The 23,706-nt window shown below is 34.0% G+C and overlaps 1 protein-coding gene across 1 annotated transcript; it reads left to right on the forward strand.

The window, feature by feature from the left end:
- The first annotated feature begins 13,263 nt into the window (after positions 1–13,263).
- On the forward strand, positions 13,264–15,772 carry LOC139902648 (receptor like protein kinase S.2-like). The gene is made up of 3 exons (XM_071885255.1): positions 13,264–14,184; positions 14,644–15,669; positions 15,755–15,772. The coding sequence occupies exons 1-3, from the start codon at positions 13,264–13,266 to the stop codon at positions 15,770–15,772; spliced, it is 1,965 nt and encodes a 654-aa protein (XP_071741356.1).
- Positions 15,773–23,706: the final 7,934 nt, after the last annotated feature.

Consider the following 23,706-nt stretch of genomic DNA (forward strand, 5'->3'; position numbering starts at 1 on the left):
TACAAGAAATTGTTAAGGAATAAAGAAGGTGATCTGGTGAATGTTAGGTGATGAGTGAATGTTAGGTGATGTTTGATTTATTCTTGTATATGGTAGTCGACAGCTTACTTTACCAGGTACCGAATTTTTTTTAAAAAAATAATAGAAGTTGAATGTGATTGTAAACCACTTTTGTTAGTATATGGTGATCCTCTTATGACTTTGAATCAATTAGGAGACAGGAGAATCAATCACTACAGATTGAAAATGGATTGAAACTGAATTTCGTAATATATTTCTATTTAATTTTGGATAACTGTATTTATTTATATTTAACTGTAATTATATTTATGTATATATATAATCTGTATTTGTATTTAATTATATATCTATTTTATATGTATATATATATATATATACATATATATATTTATATATACTTGTTTATATTTTTGATGATATATGTAGTTCATAAATTTATTATTGTTAATGTTCTAAATATTAGTACTAATAATAAAGCTAATAATAATACTATTGAAATGCAAATAATAATACTAATTATAATACTATTAGTATTAATAATATATCAATTTATTTATATATGTCCATTTTCATTTTTAATAATAATACTAATTAGATGTAAAAAAAATTAACAATAATATTACTATAATAACTATAATTTAATTATAATTAAACTTATTATATTAAATATTATTATTACATATTATTGATTATGTAGTATATATATTTACACTAAATATTTAATACTCAAACATGGATTTTACATATATATATATATATATATATATATATATATATATATATATATATATATATATACATATATTTATTTTGATAACAACTTAATAATTCTAAATATTAATTTGCATTTTCAAATTCTTAATTGATTAATGTGTAGTTTATTAATTCAAATTATTTATATTTATATACATATTTATTTATAAATAATTGTTCGTGAATCGTCGAAAACAGTTTATATTTATATTTATATTTATATTTATATTTATATTTATATTTATATACATATTTATTTATTAATTCAAAAATTTTGTGACTCAATCATTACAGACTTTGCTTATCGTATCGAAATCAAATAAGATTCAGGTTTAAATTTGGTCAGAAATTCCCGGGTCATCACATACATTAACCCTCGATAAAAATAGTAAGTTTGTTATTTATAACTCGTTTGATAAAATCGAAAGAGAAAATGATGGTTACTATCTTTAATAAATGTCTTCAAACTTATTTATTTTCAAAATACATTATAAATATGTTTCAAAAATATTTCTTATTACATTGTTAAATATATATATTTTTTGAAAAATATATCATATAATATTTTATCAACGTGTTTCAAGTGTATATATATATATATATATATATATATATATATATATATATATATATACATATATATACATATATACATACATATATACATATATATATATATATATATACATATATACATACATATATACACACACACACATATATACATATATACACACACACACATATATATATACATACATATATATACATACATATATATATATACATATATATATACATACATATATATATATATATACATATATATACATATATATATATATATATATATATATATATATATATATATATATATATATATATATATATATATATATATTATTTATTAATTATTGTTCGTGAAACGTTGGAAAGGTCGAAAGGTAAATAAATGTATGAGAAACATTTTAAATGCAACACAATAATTTGCTTATCTTGTCAGAAATATTTCATCAGGTAAGAGATTGTGTTCAAAATCAAATCGAGAATTTACGGGTCGTCACACATTGCCTTCCAAAGCCATAATTAGTGGGTGAAAGAGTAAAACCAAACTTATGTGAATTGTAAGAGATTTTCTCGTCAGTTGTAAAAGCTGAAATCATTGCCATTGAAGCATAGATAAGCTTTTGACCTACGTTGACTCGATGAAATTCAAAGTACTTTTCTAAATTGTAAATCCATGCAGCTGGATCACCTCCACTGAATCTTGGAAACTCCATAGTAGGTTTTTTGTAACTGAAATTGTGATCGATTGTGTTTTGTATGTTTACAGGTCCATTTTGTGGTGGTAACTGTGTATTTTGGTTTTGTGAAGCCATTACAATCACTGGCTGTAAAGCTTGGATATTTTTTCGACTATTTTGTCTAGTATTTCACCTTGAGAAGATGATTCCGCCATTGTTAACCAATTGAGAACAATGAAAGCACCAAATGATGCGGCTTATTTGAGATAGCCAATCTCCGATTGAAAGAAAAGAGGGAAGTAACATAATTTGTTATTGAGTAATTGATTGATTGTTATTGAATTACAGTTTACAAGCTTTATACAGTGATTACAACCATTTCGTAACAGATTCTAACGACCAGCCCTATCGACGACTAAGCTACAGACACATGTACATCGTAACAAACTATTTTCCTTTACTGGACTTTTTGCTGGGCTCACAGTGGTTGTCCTTAGTCCAATTAGGTTTAGCAATTTGTCTTTTGGGCCTGGTGGCTAATGGGCTCTCACATGGTTCATCTTCCCCAACTGTATCAAATTTGAAAGTTGTAAATTATTAAGCAACTTTGATATGGGCCTTATTTAGAATTGCTTGAGTTTTGGCCTATTCAAAATGAATTGTTTTTATTAGATAATGGTCGCTCATCTTGTGTTTCCAGTTAAACCGGCAAGGTATATGTATGCTTTATTTTGCATCATGTATGAAACTAAAATGGGATCACTGTACATCTTGTTTAAAGATCATGACGTGGTAATGCTAATTGCCTCACATTCATATGTTACAACAACAATACTCATTTTCATATATTAAACTAGTTTATTCATACCGACAACATCAAGGATTAAGTAGTTATCAATTAAATCAATTCCATGGTTTAAAAATGTGAGAAATAGTTATGACATTATCACCTAAATCATTTGGGGGATTATGATCAAATTAACCATTTAAACAGTTTAGATTGAATTCCCTTACCTAATTATGACTTTTTATATATATTATAGTTAAATTAGATTACATTAGATTTATATTTTATGCCGCATATCAGTAAATTGGATTAATATGTGTAATTATCAGTGCCTTACTAAATAAGTTTGTCAAAATGCCTATGAATTTTAGATTGGGCGATGTGTTGAGTGTTAGGTTCAATATTATTGATATGATTTGTGCACATGTTATAAATTTCCCTAATCCCTTAAAGTGTACATGGTGACTATGAGACTATAAATAGTCACCATCCTCTACCTTGTTATGTTAGCCATTTACACTAGACCTCATAACCCTTCCCTCACTTTACACCTAAACCAACACACACTCACCAATTCACTCTCCCTTGTAACAAACTTGTAATCAACTCATATCATTGTAACACTCTATGAATTTTGGCAACATGAATTTTGAAGATCATAGCTACTGTTTTTCATATTCATCTTCAACATACAACATACATATACATACAGTAAATATACAAAACATACTTACACCTCATGTACAATCCCAAATCAATTTTCTATATCACAAATTCAATGAAAACTTACCTCTACATCTGGTAGCAGAGCGAAACAACAACTGTTGAACGCTCCATAAGCTCAGAATTCGTGTCCTTCATCATTAAATCGCATCTACAGTAGTTATACAACTTTGACTTTTCTAGAAAAGTCAAACGGACTTAGTCTTTGATCAATCCAGGCTCAATAATGAAAAAAGAAAAACATAGTGATATTCGAAATGATCTCGTGAACATACCTGCAAAATTTTAGCTTCTAGTTCGTCTGTTTGATCGATCAATTGCCTCATCAAAGTTTTGGTGTTTATCGACTTATTTTTCAACTGGACTGAGTGAGTGATTTTCAAGAACCGAAAGTGATTTCGAGCACTAGTAGAACACTTTTCGTTCAGATATCATTACCTAAAGCAGATCATAACTAGATTTTGCATTTTTTTAGCGTCGTCCATGGAGATTTAACTGTGAATTCATAATTCGTAGCTGCTTAGTGTGTTATTCAGCTTCAAACTGATTGATATATGATCTACGAAGTTGCAGAAGCTTTAGAATCAATTTTCAGTGGTTAAATCTATGTTTTGAACTTCGTCGGAGTTTGACTGGAATCTTCATCGGATTCTTCATCTTTGCCGGAAAATTCTGCTACACTTCCTCACACACGCTTGAAAAGTTTCACGCATACATCATCTGCTTCATACATACGACTGAGTATCTATTTTGGAGGTTAGTTTCACACACGACTGAAACTTCAAACGCACGATTGAAATAGATCAACCGTACGATCGAGACCGAAAAGCACTCGATTGTGACATGTCATTCGCGCGATTGAGACCTGATTTGTTTGAATCACACGGTTGAGACATATCAGACGTACGCATGAGAATTTGATTTGGGTATTGGGATTCGTGAGCTATGAATTTGAGGAAGAGAGACGTACACTAAAGGAACTCGGGAAGTAATCAGTCGCGTTTATTTTGATCCAATATAAAACAAAAACCCAACAAGTCATTTAGTTTGGCCCAATTCATTTCTAACTAATCCACTTCACAAGCCCATATTTTAAAGTAAAGCTCAAGTCTTAGATCAATCAATGTCCTGGTTAAATCAGGCTCAATTTTAGATCCGATTAAACTGAACCCCCACCTTTTGAACTGAACTTTTGAACCATTGAATATTAAACTGAATTTTAGCCCCCTAAGTATTTAAAAGTTAGGGATCAGCCCTTAAACTTCCAGAATTTTTCAAGGGCTATAGGAGTTAACTATCAATTACATACAACGAAAAGGATTAACGGAGTCAAGAAAATTAACGATTCTCTTTATATTTTCTAACGAAAATTTAGAAGTTTGCGTACGGGATTTATTAACTCTTGAAGAATTTTCAGAAGTTCAGTTTCTCGCATCAACGGTTACAAATGATGAGTACTTCTTCTGTTACACTTCCAATGCCGACATGGGATCAAGAAGAAAAACATCTCAAGGGTTTGTGTACATGTGCAATGAGAGGTCCGGATTTAGAAAGATTTAAAGATAAAATGTGTGCACCTAAGATTTATGATGATTATCTGGAATCAAAGGCTCAACAAGAAATAATTGAAAGAAATAGCATGAAAGAGCGGATTCTCATGTTGGAGAATGAACTGACTATTCACCGGAAAACGAATTCTGAAATTTTCGAGTTGAAATTTCAATTTTCAAAGAGCAAATTAGGGGAGGAGCTCTTACGAAAGGAAGTTGCTACTCTTAAACATGACTTGCAGACTCAAGTTCAGACGTACAAGGAAAGCCATGTAAAAGATCAAACAGAGTTACAAAGTCAAAAAGATTCTTTCGTCAAAGAACGAAATAACTCCAAGAGAAAGTTGTTCATCTCATAGAAGAAAATAAGACAATTCAGAATCTTCAAGCTGAAAATAATCATCTCAAGTCCGAACGTGAGCTTGATTCTAAGACCATTCTACAACTTCGCACTGATTTTGATCATATTCAAACTCTTAACCGAACATTGACTCATGACTATGAAAAATGCATTTTGGATTTACAACATGCGTTAGATGTTAAATTGACACCAATTCCAAAACCATAAATGGTGTCGATGGGCACACAAGTCAAAATCCCGGTGTGCAGATATCAACCTCCCTCAGAATCAAAGCCTTCTTCCTGTACGGTTGAGAAAAATGCTCATTCACAAAAAATCCTCAAGGTTTGTAAACCTCACTAACCAGTTTCCCACGAACAACGACATTATTCCGATTACCAAACTAAAACAAATAGACCGTTTCTAAAACCTACTTATGATCAAAATGGAGAGCTCACTGGATTTCATGATCAATACGGATGGTTTCCTCATAAACTGAATCAATCAAGTTCAGAGAAATCATCCATCAACTCCAGCAAAAGACCGGTTATTAAAACACCATCAAAATCACTCAAGTACTCATTCGAAGAGTTACTTTCCTTTAAGCCTCAATCAGTCAGTCTCGCTAAACCAAACCTCTTTCATACCGATATCCAACCTCGATGGAATATAAGATTAATCAATCACATCAACCGAACCTACAAATTGTACACCAAAAACAATGACAACACTAATCGAAAAACCCACTACTCAAACTTCTACACCAAATCTCCATCACAAACTTTTCCCAACAACACTTTTAACTCTCGATGTCCAATTAAGGGGGAGCGAGATGATTCATCATTCAAGGGGGAGCTAAACAAAGTCATCAATCTCGTTCCTACCTTCATCCTTCTCAACTCTATAAAGACATATTTGAACAACGCACACCAAGAGGGAGAAACAATGTCAGGATCAAAAGATGGTGTGCATTGTGATCATCTGACAACGAAGAATCTTCCGAAAGAAGAAGTTTTTTTTAGTCCAAGTCAACAACTAAGCCTGTTCCAATGGGGAGAGTTAAAGACATCAAAGAGACCCAAGATTACAAAGATGATAAATAACAAATCATACCAAAGGGGAAGATTATTAGGTTCAATATTATTGATATGATTTGTGCTCATGTTATATATTTCCCTAATCCCTTAAAGTGTACATGGTGACTATGAGACTATAAATAGTCACCATCCCCTACCTTGTTATGTTAGCCATTTATGTTGGAGTGTGGAGAAGTTAAACAAAACAAGAAACCTGAAACTGTGGAGTGATGCCGCACATCATCACTTGGATGCGGCGCATCACTGGCCTAATTTTGTTCAAGAGTTTTAGATGCGGAGCATGCAAAGGATATGGGGCATCAAGACTAAGCAATGCGGTGCATCGTACTCAGATTCGGCGCATCGTATAGCTGCAGCAGTCTGGAACACGTAACAATCAAGGTGATGCGGCACATCACCTACAAATGTGGTGCATCAACTGTCAGGCTGCAAGTTGTTCAAGTTGATCAAATGGTTTTCGGATTTTATTGACTAACCTTTTGCTTTAGGTGCAAAGTGGGTACTTTACACCTTGAATTAAGGTTGTGATCATACTAATTCAAGGGTGTAAAGCAAGCTAGTTGGCTAACATGATGATTCCATGAAACCACTTGAAGATCAAATTGAAGTTTGGTTGTTGTTGTTTGTGTTCTTGTTTCTCCTATATATAGAACTCATTCATAGTCATTGTAACACACCACTCTAAATATTCAGTAAATAAACACTCTCTAGTTGGTCCGTAGACTAAAGCAATCACAACGATTGCATATAACCACGTTATATCTTGTGTCGTTCTTTATAGTTCTTGCATTTAATCTTTTGTTCATTAAGTGGGTTTGAGTGATCTTGATAGAATCACTACTCGGCTAGTAATCTTGTAGAATTACTAGCGTTGTTTGGGTCCTAAATATCCTAACAACTGGTATCTAGAGCACAAGGTTTCGTTTGGGAACGATGGCGGAAGATGGAAAGTTTAGAATCGACCGATTCGATGGGAGAGACTTTGGCTTTTGGAAGATGCAAATTGAAGATTACTTGTATCAAAAGAAGCTACATCAACCTTTGTTAGAGACCAAGCCTGAAAGCATGGACGATGCTGATTGGACGCTTTTGGATCGTCAAGATTTAGGTGCTATTCGTCTCTCACTTGCTAAGAACATTGCATACAACGTTGTGAATGAAAAGACGACGCTTGCTTGCTTGAAAGCACTCTCTAACATGTATGAGAAACCTACCGCTTCTAATAAGGTATTTCTCATGCGTCAATTGTTCAATACAAAAATGAAGGAAGGTGCGAGTGCAACTGATCATATCAATGAATTTAATAATATCGTTTCAAGGCTTGAATCGGTAGAGATTAAATTTGATGATGAACTAAAAGCACTAATTTTTCTTTCATCATTACCGGAAGGTTGGTCTGGTACGGTTACCACGGTTAGTAGCTCTACGGGAACTACTAACCTAGCGTTTGAAGCAATTAGGGATTTGATTCTTGGTGGGGATACTCGTAGGAGAAACTCGGGAGAATCAACGTCCGGTTCTTTGTTAAGTACCGACAACCGTGGTAGGAAATTTGAACGCGGTGAGAAGAAGGGTAGGAAGAAGTCTAAGAAGAGGTATTCATCGAAAGATAGAAGTGAAACCGTTTGTTGAGGTTGCAATCAAAAGGGGCACTTTCAAAGGAATTGTAAAAATGGTCCAGCGAAAGGTGTGAACTTGGTCGCGGAAGAAAGTGATGATGCACTTTTGTGTAGTGTTGAAAATTCTATGGAATCTTGGATTTTGGATTCGGGAGCTTCGTTTCATGCTACTCATGTCAAAAGCATGATGAAGAATTTTCATTCATATCAAGGCAAGGTGAGATTGGCGGACAACAAACGACTCGATATAGAAGGCATTGGAGATGTTGTTTTGAAGACTACTCTTAACTCTAATTGGACTTTGAAGAACGTAAGGTACATTCCTAACTCTAATTGGACTTTGAAGAATGTAAGGTACATTCCTAAATTGAAAAGGAAACTTATTTCGGTTGGTCAATTAGATGATGAAGGTAACGCGGTTACTTTTGAAAACTGCCAATGGAAGGTGGTTAAGGGTAGTTGTGTAGTGGCTAGTGGACATAAAAGGGGAACTCTTTATATGGTTGAAGTGTTTGATGAAGACACGGTGGTTGCTATGGTTAATGTGGAATCCGAATCAACTCTATGGCACCGAAGACTCGGGCATATGAGTGAAAAGGGTATGAAGATGCTTGTTTCGAGTGGGAGAATTCCAGATTTGAAAAAGGTAGAACTTGGGTTTTGCGAACCATGTGTCTATGGGAAGCAAAAGAAGGTGACTTTTGGGAAATCGGGGAATGCTCCTAAATTGGAGAAATTGGAACTGGTTCATACGGATGCGTTTGGTCCAACAAATGTAGAATCACATGGAGGTTCTCGCTATTATGTCACCTTCATTGACGACTCCACTCGAAAGGTATGGGTTTATTTTCTTAAAGCTAAATCCGATGTATTTAATACTTTTGTGAAGTGGAAAGCTATGGTAGAAAATGAGACTAATTTGAAAGTCAAGTGCTTGAAGTCGGATAATGGAGGAGAATATGGTAGTCTTGAGTTTAAAGACCATTGTGCAAAGCTCGGTATTAAAATGTTGAAAACGGTACCGGAAACACCGCAATACAATGGGGTCGCCGAACGTATGAATCGTACGTTAAATGAAAGGGCTAAGAGTATGAGACTACATGCCGGTTTGCCTAAGATGTTTTAGACGGATGCGGTTAATACGGCGGCTTATTTGATAAATAGGGGACCCTCAACACCGTTGAATTTCCGAATTTCTGAGGAAGAATGGCAAGGTAAGAAGGTGAGTTATGGTCACCTTAGGATCTTTGGGTGTAATGCATATGTGAAGACCAAAGATGTGGATAGAGACAAGCTTGAGGCTAAGTCAAAGAAGTGTATTTTCATTGGCTACGGTTCGGATGAAATGGGTTATCGTTATTGGGACAACGAGGCTAGAAAAGTAATTCGTTCATGAGATGTTACTTTTGATGAAAATTCGGTCTATGGAAAACCGGAAACGGGGAGTCCTAAACCGGGTCATGTTACTTTTGATGATGTTTCTATTGATGATCTTGAAGGTTCTAGTGGGAGTACGGGTAACAATGAATTGCCAATTAACGGTGAGGCGTCGGAAAATGCTAATGATGGGGATGATTCGGAAAGCGGTGATGATTCCGAACATAGTGCGAGTTCTAGTGATGAGGAGGCTATAAATAAAACCAGTTCAACCATTCCGGTTGCTCCTACACTAAGATGCTCGACTAGAGTGCCCAAACCTAATCCTAGGTATTCTCCATTAACAAACTACTTGCTCTATACCAAAAATGGTGAACCCGAAAGTTACTTTGAGGCAAGAAAGACAAAAGAATCCATATAATGGGAGCTTGCCATGAAAGAAGAGATGAGATCACTTAAGAAGAATAAGACTTGGTCACTAGTGAAGTTACCTCATGATAAAAGGGCATTGCAAAGCAAATGGGTGTATAGAATCAAGAATGAGTTAGATGGCAAGAGGAGGTACAAGGCTCATTTGGTAGTCAAGGGCTTTCAACAAAAGGAAGGGGTTGACTACAAAGAGATATTTTCACCGGTAGTTAAAATGACTACTATCCGTTTGGTACTTTCTATGGTTGCATCCGAAGACTTACATCTTGAGCAACTAGATGTAAAAACTGCATTCTTGCATGGTGATCTTGTTGAAGAGATCTACATGAGGCAACCCGAGGGCTTTGAGGTAAATGGTAAAGAGAAGTGGGTTTGTAAGCTAAAGAAAAGTTTGTATGGATTGAAGCAAGCACCTCGGCAATGGTACTTGAAGTTTGATGATTTTATGAAGAAGATTGGTTTCATAATATGTGAAGCGGATCACTGTTGCTACTTAAAAAAACTCAAGTCTTCTTATATAATCTTATTATTGTATGTTGATGACATGTTACTTGCAAGTTCCAACATGTCCGAAATCAACAAGTTGAAGGGATTACTTTCCCGAGAATTTGAGATGAAGGATCTTGGTGGTGCTAGGCAAATACTTGGTATGATTATTGTGTTTGATCGTGTGAAGGTTACTCTATACTTGTCTCAATCCAAATATATTGAGAAAGTAGTAGAGAGGTTCAACATGGAAGATTCAAAGGCTCGTTCTATGCCTTTGGGAATTGCCACAAAGTTATCAAAAAATCAATCACCAAAGACGGAAGAAGACAGGACGGATATGGAAAAGGTTCCATATGCATCGGCCGTGGGTAGTGTTATGTATGCCATGGTTTGTACAAGACCCGATATTGCTCAAGCAGTGGGAGTTGTAAGTCGTTATATGTCTAATCCGGGGAAAGAGCATTGGGAAGCAGTCAAATGGTTGCTTCGTTATTTGAAAGGTACTTCTAATATGGGATTGTGTTTCTCCAAAAACACTCTTATACTTAGAGGTTATGCGGATGCTAATTTGGGTGGATGTGATGATTCGGGGAAAAGCACTACGGGTTATGTTTTCACATTGGGGAAGCGATTAGTTGGTTATCTCGATTACAAAAGAGTGTTGCTTTATCAACCACCGAGGCTGAATACATGGCTATTGCGGAAGCTTCGAAAGAGTTAGTGTGGTTGAAGAACTTCTTAGGCGAGTTGGGTAAAAGACAAGACTATTGCGTCTTGTATTGTGATAATCAAAGTGCGGTTCATCTTGGGAAGAATCCGGTGTTTCATAGTCGTACGAAACACATCAAGATAAGGTATCATTTTATTCGACAACATATAAATGATGGCACTTTATTCTTGAAGAAAATCTTTGGTACTAAGAATCCTGCCGATATGTTTACTAAGGTGGTGACGACGGAGAAATTGAGGTTCTGCATTACCTCAATTGGTCTTCTCATGACTTGATGAGAGAAGACCACAACTAGAGATTGAGAAAGCAAGTGTTACATGTTTAAAAAGTAGTATTGAAGACCTTTTATCGAAAGTCTACTCATTCGAAGTATGTATTGAGCGTGCGTGTTCCAAATGTTATTTAGCGGTAATCGAAGGTGGTTTAATGTTCTTGGTTAGATCATTGATATGATTGAAGTTTTGTTCAAAGTCTCCAAGTGGGAGATTGTTGGAGTGTGGAGAAGTTAAACAAAACAAGAAACCTGAAACTGTGGAGTGATGCGGCGCATCATCACTTGGATGCGGCGCATCACTGGCCTAATTTTGTTCGAGAGTTTTAGATGCGAAGCATGCAAAGGATATGGCGCATCAAGACTAAGCAATGCGGCGCATCGTTCTCAGATGCGGCACATCGTATAGCTGGCAGCAGTCTGGAACGTGTAACAATCAAGGTGATGAGGCGCATCACCTACAGATGCGGCTCATCGACTGTCAGGCTGCAAGTTGTTCAAGTTGATCAAATGGGTTCCGGATTTTGTTGACTAACCTTTTGCTTTAGGTGCAAAGTGGGTACTTTACACCTTGAATTAAGGTTGTGATCATACTAATTCAAGGGTGTAAAGCAAGCTAGTTGGCTAACATGATGATTCCATGAAACCACTTGAAGATCAAATTGAAGTTTGGTTGTTGTTGTTTGTGTTCTTGTTTCTCCTATATATAGAACTCATTCATAGTCATTGTAACACACCACTCTAAATATTCAGTAAATAAACACTCTCTAGTTGGTCCGTGGACTAAAGCAATCACAACGATTGCATATAACCACGTTATATCTTGTGTCGTTCTTTATAGTTCTTGCATTTAATCTTTCGTTCATTAAGTGGGTTTGAGTAATCTTGATAGAATCACTACTCGGCTAGTAATCTTGTAGAATTAATAGCGTTGTTTTGTTCCTAAATATCCTAACAATTTACACTAGACCTCATAACCCTTCCCTCACTTTACACCTAAACCAACACACACTCACCAATTCACTCTCCCTTGTAACAAACTTGTAATCAACTCATATCCTTGTAACACTCTATGAATTTTGGCAACATGAAGGTTTGAAGATCATAGCTACTGTTTTTCATATTCATCTTCAACATACAACATACATATACATACAGTAAATATACAAAACATACTTACACCTCCTGTACAATCTCAAATCAAGTTTCTATAGCACGAATTCAACGAAAACTTACCTCTACATCGAGTTGTCTCATCTCACATCGGCTATGGGGCGAAATGTTGTGGTGCTTATAATAGCTTGGATTCCTCATTCCCTTGAGTTAACTTTGAAGTTGAATTGAGATCAAGTCTATTATTCGCTTATGTTTATCATGCCTGCTGACTGTATCTAATTGTCTATATATGCAAGGTAAGGTACCCTTTTCGTGGTAAATAATATTTAAGATTTACTATCGATTAAAAATTATCGAACACCAACCAACTTGCAATTGTTTTCATTGGATGCCAAAACATTTATGGTTCCTAGTTCTTTGTCCTCATTTTGATGTATGTGATTATTTTATTTTTTTTAGTTTTGATGTTATCTAAACATTTTATAATTGAAAGGCCACATCAAGCATGCTCCCAGCTTCAATATAATATTGTGTATGATCATATATCAATAGCTAGTTGACAATTTAAAAATCAAATTAAAATTAATAATCTGACCTATTTCTCAAAAGCTTTTCTTAGAAAAAAATAGGCCACCTGTTCATATATCTTACCTTCACATTCAATTGTTATTCACTATTTGAGTCCTTTCTTTCATTTTACCTTAACATTCAATTGTTATGGCATCTTCAATCACAAAGTTTGGTCACTTACAAATCCCACTTAAAGACGTCCTAGAAGTCACCAACAACTTTGATGAGAAAAACGTCATTGGGCATGGTGAGATGGGCAAGGTGTATAAAGGAAAGCTCTTGCGTTCCGGGAAGTGGGTGAAAATTGCTGCAAGGAGATTAGACAGTAAACATAAGGGAGGAATCGAGTTCTTGACAGAGATTTCTGTGCTTTCTAGTCTCAAGCATGATAATATAGTCTCTATTATCGGGTTTTGTGATGAAAAGGATGAAAAGGTGATTATAAACGAGTATGCGGCCAAGGGAAGCCTCCAGATGCACCTAAGCAAGCCAACCCTAACATGGGTTCAAAGACTAAAGATATGTATTGGTGTTGCGCGTGCATTAAGTTACATCCATTATGAGGATGGACGGAGTTACTCTGTGATACATCGTAACATTAATAGCTCTACAATCTTATTAAATAATAACTTTGAGCCAAAGTTATCTGGCTTTGAATATTCCATCCAACGTTCAGTACATGAGATGGATCAGGTTCTCATCACGAAAGCTATTGGTACAAAAGGGTATGTGGACCCAGAAACAGAAGGTGTGACCTACAAGTCGGACATCTACTCATTCGGTATTGTTTTATGGGAAATATTATACACGAGGAAAGCATTTCTTCCCGATGAATTTGATAGATTTCTAGCTCCACTGGCCAGATTTCATTATGAAAACCAAACATTGTCTGTGAGCCTGAGACGATACATCCTAACTAAACAAATAGGCGCGGAATCAGCCAGAACTTTCCTGGCAGCGGCATATTATTGCACAAATGATGAGCGATCACAACGCCCAGATATGAACTCTGTTGTCAATGAACTTGAGAAAGCGTTGGAGCTTCAGCTGCAACATGAAAGGCTTTATGTAAGAGCCTCCTTTTTTTCGTTTCTTTTGCTATCATATTTTGTATGTTAATTGATTTTTTCTCATTATTTTGTTTGATCATGTTAACGAATTGTCAAGATATGCAGTTGACTTAGAAGTGTTCAAAAGTGGTGGTAAAATGGGTTAGACTATAGAGAGAATAGAATGAAATCTCAATTCTTTATTGATGATAGCATTACTATTTATAGGAGTACAAAAGTTATTTGCCAAGATATAGAGTTATACTAGGAAACAAATAATACAATACAACAAGATCCTCATCTTAGGAGAAGAAATACACAATATATATGCCAATATTATATATCTGTAACATGCCCCTCAAGAGGGAAGGTCTTTTAGTTAGTCCGCATTACTCGTAACTGTAAAAAGAGACTTTAAGAGTCCAAATTACAATTTCTTTACATGTAACAACCTTTAATTTGTCCCTCCTTGTTGCAGAGACGCAACTGGGAACGCTTGACATCTCAACTCAGTCACTTGAGGATTAGACTCGCGGATATAATTTTGGCCACCAATAACTTTTCAGATGACACATACGGCTGTAAGAGAACCCCGTTCTATGACTTGTATAGAGCAGAACTTGAAGACTTGGATAAAAAGAAATTTGCCTCTGTAGAAGAGAGGAATAAAAGTGAACATCCCGAGAGATGCACCACCGTCTTTATTAAACGCCTACGCCCTAGAGAAGACATGTTTGGAAAAGATGTATTCTATACAGAAATTGAAATGCTTACAACTTGTAAGCATCTCAACATAGTCACTCTACTTGGATTTTGTGATGAAGATCTCGAGAAGATCCTTGTTGTTGAGGATGCTTCCAATGGATTACTTATTGAGTATTTGTTAAACCACAGAGACAAGTCTGTTCTTACTTGGGAAATACGTCTGAAATTATGCCTTGATGTTGCATATGGATTAAAGTACCTACACCATGAGATGGAAGACCAGAAGTCAGTGATAATCCGTGATTTCAATACATTCTCAATTGCTTTTGATGAGAATTTGGGGGCCAAGATTGTTGACTTGGGGCGCTCGGTGTTCCTTCCTCCTAACCAAAAGTTTCTTAAGTTGAATTCGATTTGTGGCAGTTCATTTCACATGGATACAGAATATCATGAGACAGGTAAGTTAACAAGAGAATCAGATATATATGCTTTTGGAGTGATTTTGTTTGAAGTTTTATGTGGAAGGATGGCCGATGATGACATGTACTTAAGGGAGAGTAAAGTTGGGTTGGTACATGTGGCACGCATACGCTTTCGTAAGGGAACCCTAATGGAAATAATAGATCCTATAATGAAGGAAGCAACTGATGACAACAATTTAGTTATAACTAAAGGTCCCAACAAATATTCTATAGACGCATTTGCAGATATTGCATATCGGTGTGTGGATGAATATCAAAAGAAACGTCCAACCATGGAAGATGTTGTCAAAGAGCTTGAGAAAGCATTATCGCTTCAAGTAAGTCAATATATCAAAAGAATTGTTCCTTTTTGTCTTCAGTTTTGGATGGGTAATATACTTCTGTAATTCCTAATCGTATTAGGAATTGCTAAAATCTTGATAATGTTATATTGAAATTAATACCTAAATTACAAACTCAGTATATGTATCATAGTAGTATATAAAAACTTGTAAGTTGATAACTAAGTATACATATAGAAAATCAACCATTACTCCATTAGTAATATCACTTAGTTTAATTATTGATCTGGAATACTCGTATAAAATTAAAATATATATGATGAAAATCCAATGTTAAAGCACATTTACAAGTGACTCATACGAGTTTTCCATAGATCCACCAAACCTATGCAATAAGTATTTATATTACATGCATAAACAGAGGCGAAGCCAGAATTCACGGATAGGGGATGCATTTCACAAAAATTAAATATTAACATAAAATTTTCATATATACATCGTAACTATGACATATGTTAATCATATTTAAGTGATGCTTGTGTTTATTATTTGGGTTTAACAACCCGTTCATATCGATTATAAACGAATTACAATAGTTGATTACATCGCGAGGTATTTGACCTCTATATGATACATTTTACAAACATTGCATTCGTTTTAAAAAGACAAACTTTCATTACATCGAAAGTTGACAGACATGCATACCGTTTCATAATATATCCAACTATAAATGACTTAATCTGTCATTTACTTAATAATAATCTTTATTGAACTCTACGACTTGAATGCAACGTCTTTTGAAATATGCCATGAATGTCTCCAAGTAATATCTTTAAAATGAACTAATGCACAGCGGAAGATTTCTTTCATACGTGAGAATAAACATGCTTTCAAGTGTCAACCAAAAGGTTAGTGAGTTCATTAGTTTATCGTAATCAATCAATTCCATAATTGTAATAGACCACAAGATTTTTCAATTTTCATTTCTCATAAATATACATCTCATATCAGGCATTTCGCAAACTGCATAGAGATAAAAATCATTCATATGATGAACACCTGGTAACCGACATTAACAAGATGCATATAGAATATCCCCAAAACAGAATCCTCTCGTCTGTATAATAATAAGTCGAAGTACTAAAGCATCCATACCTAGGATGGGGTTTGTTAGGCCCATAGATCTATCTTTAGGATTCGCGTCAATTAGGGGTACTGTTACCTGATTCTTAGGTTACCAAGCTAAAAGGGGTGATATTCGATTTCGATAATCTAACCATAGAATGTAGTTTCGATTACTTGTGTCTATTTCGTAAAACATTTATAAAAACAGCGCATGTATTCTCAGTCCCAAAAATATATATTGCAAAAGCATTTAAAAAGGGAGCAAATGAAACTCACAATACTGTATTTCGTAGCAATTATGCATATGGCACTGAACAAGTGCAGGGTTGGCCTCGAATTCACGAACCTATATTAATTATATATATTCATATGTTGGTCAATATCTGTCTAACAATTTAGGTCAAGTCGTAGTGTATCACAATCCTAATGCTCGAGATTATCATGCAAAAGTCAACAAAAGTCAACTTGACTCAAAATGACTTCCAAAATCTATACATATTTATTATATAACTTAAACATAGTCGTTTTATATATTTAAATATATTTATCAGATTTTATTAAAGTAAATAATAAAAATCATTTATTAATAATTAAAAATTTATATTAAAATTTATATATGATAAAAATATATTTTTATATATCTCAAGTAATAAAATTTATTAAGTTCACTTAATATCATAAAAATATAGTGGTATGTATTATTATTATAATTATATTACGTGTGGTAAAAATATCTTTCTATCACTTATTTATTTGATAAAATTATATTGATAATGAAAGGACCCATCCTAATCCACCTGGACGAAGTCATCAACATTTGGTCCCATTGCGATGATCGGCTCCAAGTAATGTCCTTATATTGAGCAAATGCACAGCGGAAGACTTAATTCGTACCTGAGAATAAACATGCTTTAAAGTGTCAACCAAAAGGTTGGTGAGTTCATAGGTTTATCATAACAATCATTTCAATATGTTAATAGACCACAAGATTTCATAATCATAAACATAATACACTCGCAAGTGTATGTAAAGCATTCTAAGTGGTTGAGCACTTGGTAACCATACTTAACATTTAATCAACGTCGCCTATTCCCTTTATTATGAAATCTCACTACACCGTACCAAGTGTAGTCACCAAAACGAAGTACTGTGCAACCGTTAAATACTGGTCGTCCAGTCCGGTTGGGGTTGTCAGGCCCGATAGATCTATCAACAGGATTCACGTTTACAATACCTATGTAAATAGTAGTTACCAAGCTACAGGGAAATATGCCAGTGGTACAACTCAACATAGAATATATTTTTAAGTACTTGTGTCTATTTTGTAAACATTTATAAAAGCAGCGCATGTATTCTCAGCCCAAAAATATGTATTGCAAAAGCAATTAAAAGGGGAGCAAATGAAACTCACTTTTACCTTGAAGGTATTTAATTCGACTTGGTCTCCGATAGATATCACGAACCTAACCATATATATAATATATCAACATATTTTTTTTTAAGTAATCGTTACATATATATATACTTTTAATACTTTTAATATTTTCTTAGTCCGTAGTTAGCAGTCCGATGTTAGTGGTCCACAATTAGTTGCTTAAATAAAATAAATAAAGACCCCATCGTATTCGTATTGATCAGAATTAATATCGACCCATGGTACCATGTTGTCAAATGACGTGTTGCGTACATAAAGTACCGTGTTGTCAAATGACGTGTTGCGTAAAATCATGAGGTCTTATGATTAATCTTCTCGTGTTGTTTACGAGTGGTTCTGAAATATATAAAATCAAATCATAAGTAATTATATATAAAATATCATATTAATTAGAAAAGATATGATTAATTTACTTTTTCTCCAAATATTTTCGTAGCTAAACTAGCTTCGGATACCCAATCTTGTTTTAGTCGTAGTTTCTTCATTACAACTCCGTTTTTGTTGGTTCAACTTGCCACTTCCTTGGATCGAGTCAAATTTTAAGAATATGAACTGAAAATACCTTAGTTTATATTCGAAATCATAGGTTATAGGTCAAACTTTGGTGAAACTTATGAAAGTGATCATTTTCCATCATAAAAACAACATTTAATGATCATTTTTCTAAAAATACTTACACTTTGAGTTAAACCATGAAATTTTTATGTGTTAACATATTCATAAGAAATATCATTTTTCCAGAACATGAACTTCCAATTCAAAGTTCAAGATGGTTTTTAATTATCCAACCCAAAACAGCCCCCGGTTGCACTCTGACGACGTAGATTCAGTTTTTAAGATGTTCTTTGTAAAACCAACTTATATCTTGTTAGGTTAGCATATCATTATGATATATTACAGGTCTTGAAGTGTTTTAAAAGTCAAGTTAGAAGGATCTATTTAGTTTGCGAACAAGTTTGAAATCATTCAAACTATGTTCTTGTTGTTAAAATTTTATACCACAAAATAAGATAGTTATATGAATATGAATTGAATAAGATTATGAACAAGGTTACTACCTCAAGTTACTTAGACAAAGTTACTGCAAAAGATAAGAAATAATCTTGGAATCAAAGAGTGGTGGAGTTAGTTCAAAAGGTTGGAAGTAAACTTCTTCAAATGGGTGGTTATTTTGATATGTTCTTGAAAGAGTTTTCTTATGGTGTTTAAGGCTTGTAATTGAAGCTAAATGATGGGGAAAATGCTTGAAGATGATCAAGTATGAAGTTAGGAGTATTTTGAGAGAGAAATGAGGGTGTAGGTATGAGAAAATGGAGTGAAGAAATGGTGTTTATTTATAAAAACGTTTTTAGTTTATAAAGAAAGAAAATGATTCCTAATTTTGTTTTCTTACTAATAATTCATACTACTTGACAAATCCTAGTTACCTCATATCTAGGGCAGTAATAATGTTGATTAGAATGTTGATTTGATGTGTATATACCAATAGTAAATACGTATAGAAGCTGGGTATGATACGGGTACATATACCCTAGATATACGTATAGAAATCTTGAGGAAATGGAACGAGAATTCAAATATAGCTATCTTTTGTGAATATACTTATATTGTTTTATGTAGTTAAGTCCTTAAAAAGTGATTAAATACATTATATATACGATACATGTATAAGCATTATAGATTATAAGTATATATATCAAAGAATGTTACGTATAGTTATCGTTTTGAAAACTTAAGTTAGTAGTTTCAAAATATACTTATAACTCATTGTCATTAGTACACAATGAGATGTTAAACCATCATTAGATCATGTTAAATATATATAAATACATATATATACACAAACGTATAATTATCGTATGTTATATAGTTCGTGATATCATCGGTCATATTGGACGGTCAAACGTTGTGTAAAACTCTTTTCAAAAACACAAGTCTCAACAATTTGGATTGCTTATCATGTTGGTATGGTTTAATTTATGTAAATATTAATCTCATAAGTATAATTTGGTCGAAAAATTCCGGGTCATTACAGTACCTACCCGTTAAAGAAATTTCGTCCCCGAAATTTGATAGAGGTTGTTATGGATAACAATAAGAAGATTTTCATGACAAATATAAGGTGATAATGGAGTTTTATCATCTTTGAGTAATGTAGATAAAACGATTCGATTATGCGAAGAATATAAATGAGACTATCGTAAAAGAGTGAGATGAGTAAAATATATTCGTCTTAACTGATGACGTAGTTATGATTGATTTCCGGGATTTAAGGGATTTAAAGAGAATCTTACGTAATAAGATTTGGTTCTTTGGTGATTAAGGAAATCAGGATCTTCTTTGATAATATGCAATAATCTGTTTCGATTGCTCTGTCGGATATTTCACTATAAATTCACCCCTTCGTTTTCTTATTTTCCACGACTCACACCTTCTATTCTTTCTCCCTTGATTCTTACTTTAAAGCATTCATCAATATGCTCCATCCAGTCCTGATTCTTGATATACTCCTAACTTTTATATCTGTCATTCTTCTTTTTCATCTACCACCAGAAAAATCTATTTACTTCTACTATACTCTTGTGTTTATAGTGTTTCTAATTCTCCCGTGTCTCTATATTGCTATCTACATCGATATACACGGTTTGTAATTTCGGGGTTATTATCGGAGTTTATATTCTTCATTATTTTTCGGAGCTTCATGCTTTCGTTTTCTCTTCCCGACTTCGAGTCAAGCGAGTAATGGTCCGGAATTCGTAGATATGAAATTCAGAATGAACATAGCTAATGCTCTAAGAAGAAAATGGTAATAAAACGATTTTGATTTGTTAAATTACCAGAATACCCTGGAGAAGACCGAGTCATCCAGAAAAATATTCTCTTGATATGTTTAGAGATTAGATAGAATGTAAGAGTCATGTAAATGGCACATGATGACGGTACTGTGAATCATCATGCTTCATTAGAAACTCAACATGACTTACTGTAATATAATGATGTTGATCAAGTGTCATTATATTATACTAATCCATGCTTCAGTTCCCAACACTACTTCAAAACATTCATATTTTAAACTCGAAGGTTTCAGAATTTAGAAACTAACACAGTTTCTTTTATGTTGCAGATATTACGGAGAGATAAATGATCTCAGATAAGAATAGTTGTGAAAATATCGCCAGAAATATGGAGGATATTTATAATAGAACATACGAGAATATCTTAGAATTTCTAATATCAATGGATGATGAAGAAGATTTGTCTGTGAAGGTTTAGAATGAGAAATAAGATGTTTGCTAACGATTTCAGCAGGCACAGAATCATTTGGATTCTTTGAAGGCAAACTTATTCTTTGTGATTTGTCCACGAGTTTCTTCATAGTTTCACATAATCCGCTTTTCGGTACTAAATTTTCTATCGAGCGTTCCTAACACTCCTTTCTTTATCATCAAACTTTTGGCCATTAAGATCATCTACAACATGCTGCTTTGTCATCATTTTCAAAGTTAACTGATCTGGGTCATCGGTTATCAAACCGAGGTAGTTTCAGGAGAATTGTGTTTTTAGAATGATTAATCGCTGATGGTAATATTGTGGAATATAAAAGGTTCCCCAGTAACAATAAAGAGTACGCATATATATCGCGGTTATAATAAAGTTGTTTCGGATGAAAAGTCGGAGTTGACTTGCTGGAGCTGTGACAAAATTAGCTACTTTGGAAAGGGATTGCAAAACGATCTTCGGTAATAACAATGTCAACGGAACTAGAACAGATACGTGTCAAACGTTTACTCAGTTTCCGAGGGTTTTTCATGTGCATAACTATATGCATCAATCTTTTCTTCCGTAGATGAACTGCGGTTGGTTTATCCTCTCGATTGAGGTGTTTTTAAGAATCATGATAGATTTGAACGCTGATTGTAATCGTCGAGATACAATGAGGTTTAAGATGAAATCAAGTGGTAATCTTGAAGAAATGTTTAGTTTCATATGTTACAATCAATATTTTAATTCATTTTAATTGTCCAATGTCATTAGTCCACAGTCGATAGTCCACAGTAACAGTCCAATAATTCATATATAGTTTAATATATAATATACAAATTAATTAATATGTGTCGTGACCCGTATACGTCTCAGACTCGATCACAACTCAAACTATATATATTATTGTAGAATCAACCTCAACCCTGTATAGAGAACTCGATCATTACTGCATATAGAGTGTCTATGGTGATTCCAAATAATATATATAGATGCGTCGATATGATATGTCAAAACATTGTATACGTGTCCCGATATTTAAAGTGCGTAAAATAATTACAGAAATTAAATGACGATAAATAAAATGCGATAATTAAATTGCGATAAATAAACTGCGATAAATAAAATGTAATCAGTTAGCTAGGAACAGTTAGCTGGAACAGTTAGCGTGAATTCTTAACAAAATTTTTCATAGTTAATTTGTTTGTTTCTAACAGATTTTATTTTGTCATATGTTTTCTTCATATGCCACTTGTTGGATTCTGGGAAGTCAAAATCCAAATATGAAATTGAATGAAAATGGTTATTCTGCGGTGAACGGATACGTATATCGGTGGTTGTAAGTAGGATAGTAAATGACTGTTGAATCAGCTTCGACGAATGTACAATGTAACTTATTAAGATGAAATATAATTATTCCTCGGGTATTACCTACCCGTTAAAAAAAAATTCACCATTAATATTTTGTACAAAAGAACTTTTAATTACAATCTTTATGAAAACATATATACATATATATTTTCTTCAGATGAAATCATGAATTTAATGAGTTAATACGATATTAATCTCATTTGGTTTTCGGTTTGAGCTAGAATAAGAAATCTCTAAAAATTTTTGAAACTACATATTCTTTGCAGAATATCAATGAAGTTATGGATCAATACTTCATCGTACATTATTGTTGGTACTCCTTGGTATCTATGGTGCGTATGATGTTGATGTTTGTGGGACAGATTATGATGTCGAGATGTGTGATGCGGATGTTGTTTGTTAGTGGTGATGATGGTATTGTTGATGTTATTGATGGTGGTGCTGATTATGCTGCCGATGCTGCTGCTGGTGTTTGCAACCTTCGCACCATGTTCTCCAAAGCCGTCACGCGAGCGCGAAGTTCGTTAACTTCAGCTAGTACACCGGGATGATTGGCGGTTGGAGCGAGCGAATGAACAAGATTTGTAACATGGGATAGTATATAATCGTGATGAGATACTCTAGAAATGAGAGAGAAAATGGTGTTTCGAATAGGTTCGCCGGTAAGTGCTTCAGGTTCATCGCAAAGAGGGCAATTTGGTGGATGGAATGGATTACCTTCTTCTTGTCTCCAGTGATTTAGTATATTACAAACCCATCCCCAATTCATCCAGAATAGATGATGGGAAATTGGTTGATCCATTCCGGTGACGCTGCTTTCGGAGCCCGAATGGAAATCCATATCGGCATAACTGTCGAAATCTGAAGAATTCGAACTAGAT

Source organism: Rutidosis leptorrhynchoides, chromosome 3 (genome assembly GCF_046630445.1).
Source record: "Rutidosis leptorrhynchoides isolate AG116_Rl617_1_P2 chromosome 3, CSIRO_AGI_Rlap_v1, whole genome shotgun sequence".
Lineage (NCBI taxonomy): Eukaryota > Viridiplantae > Streptophyta > Magnoliopsida > Asterales > Asteraceae > Rutidosis > Rutidosis leptorrhynchoides.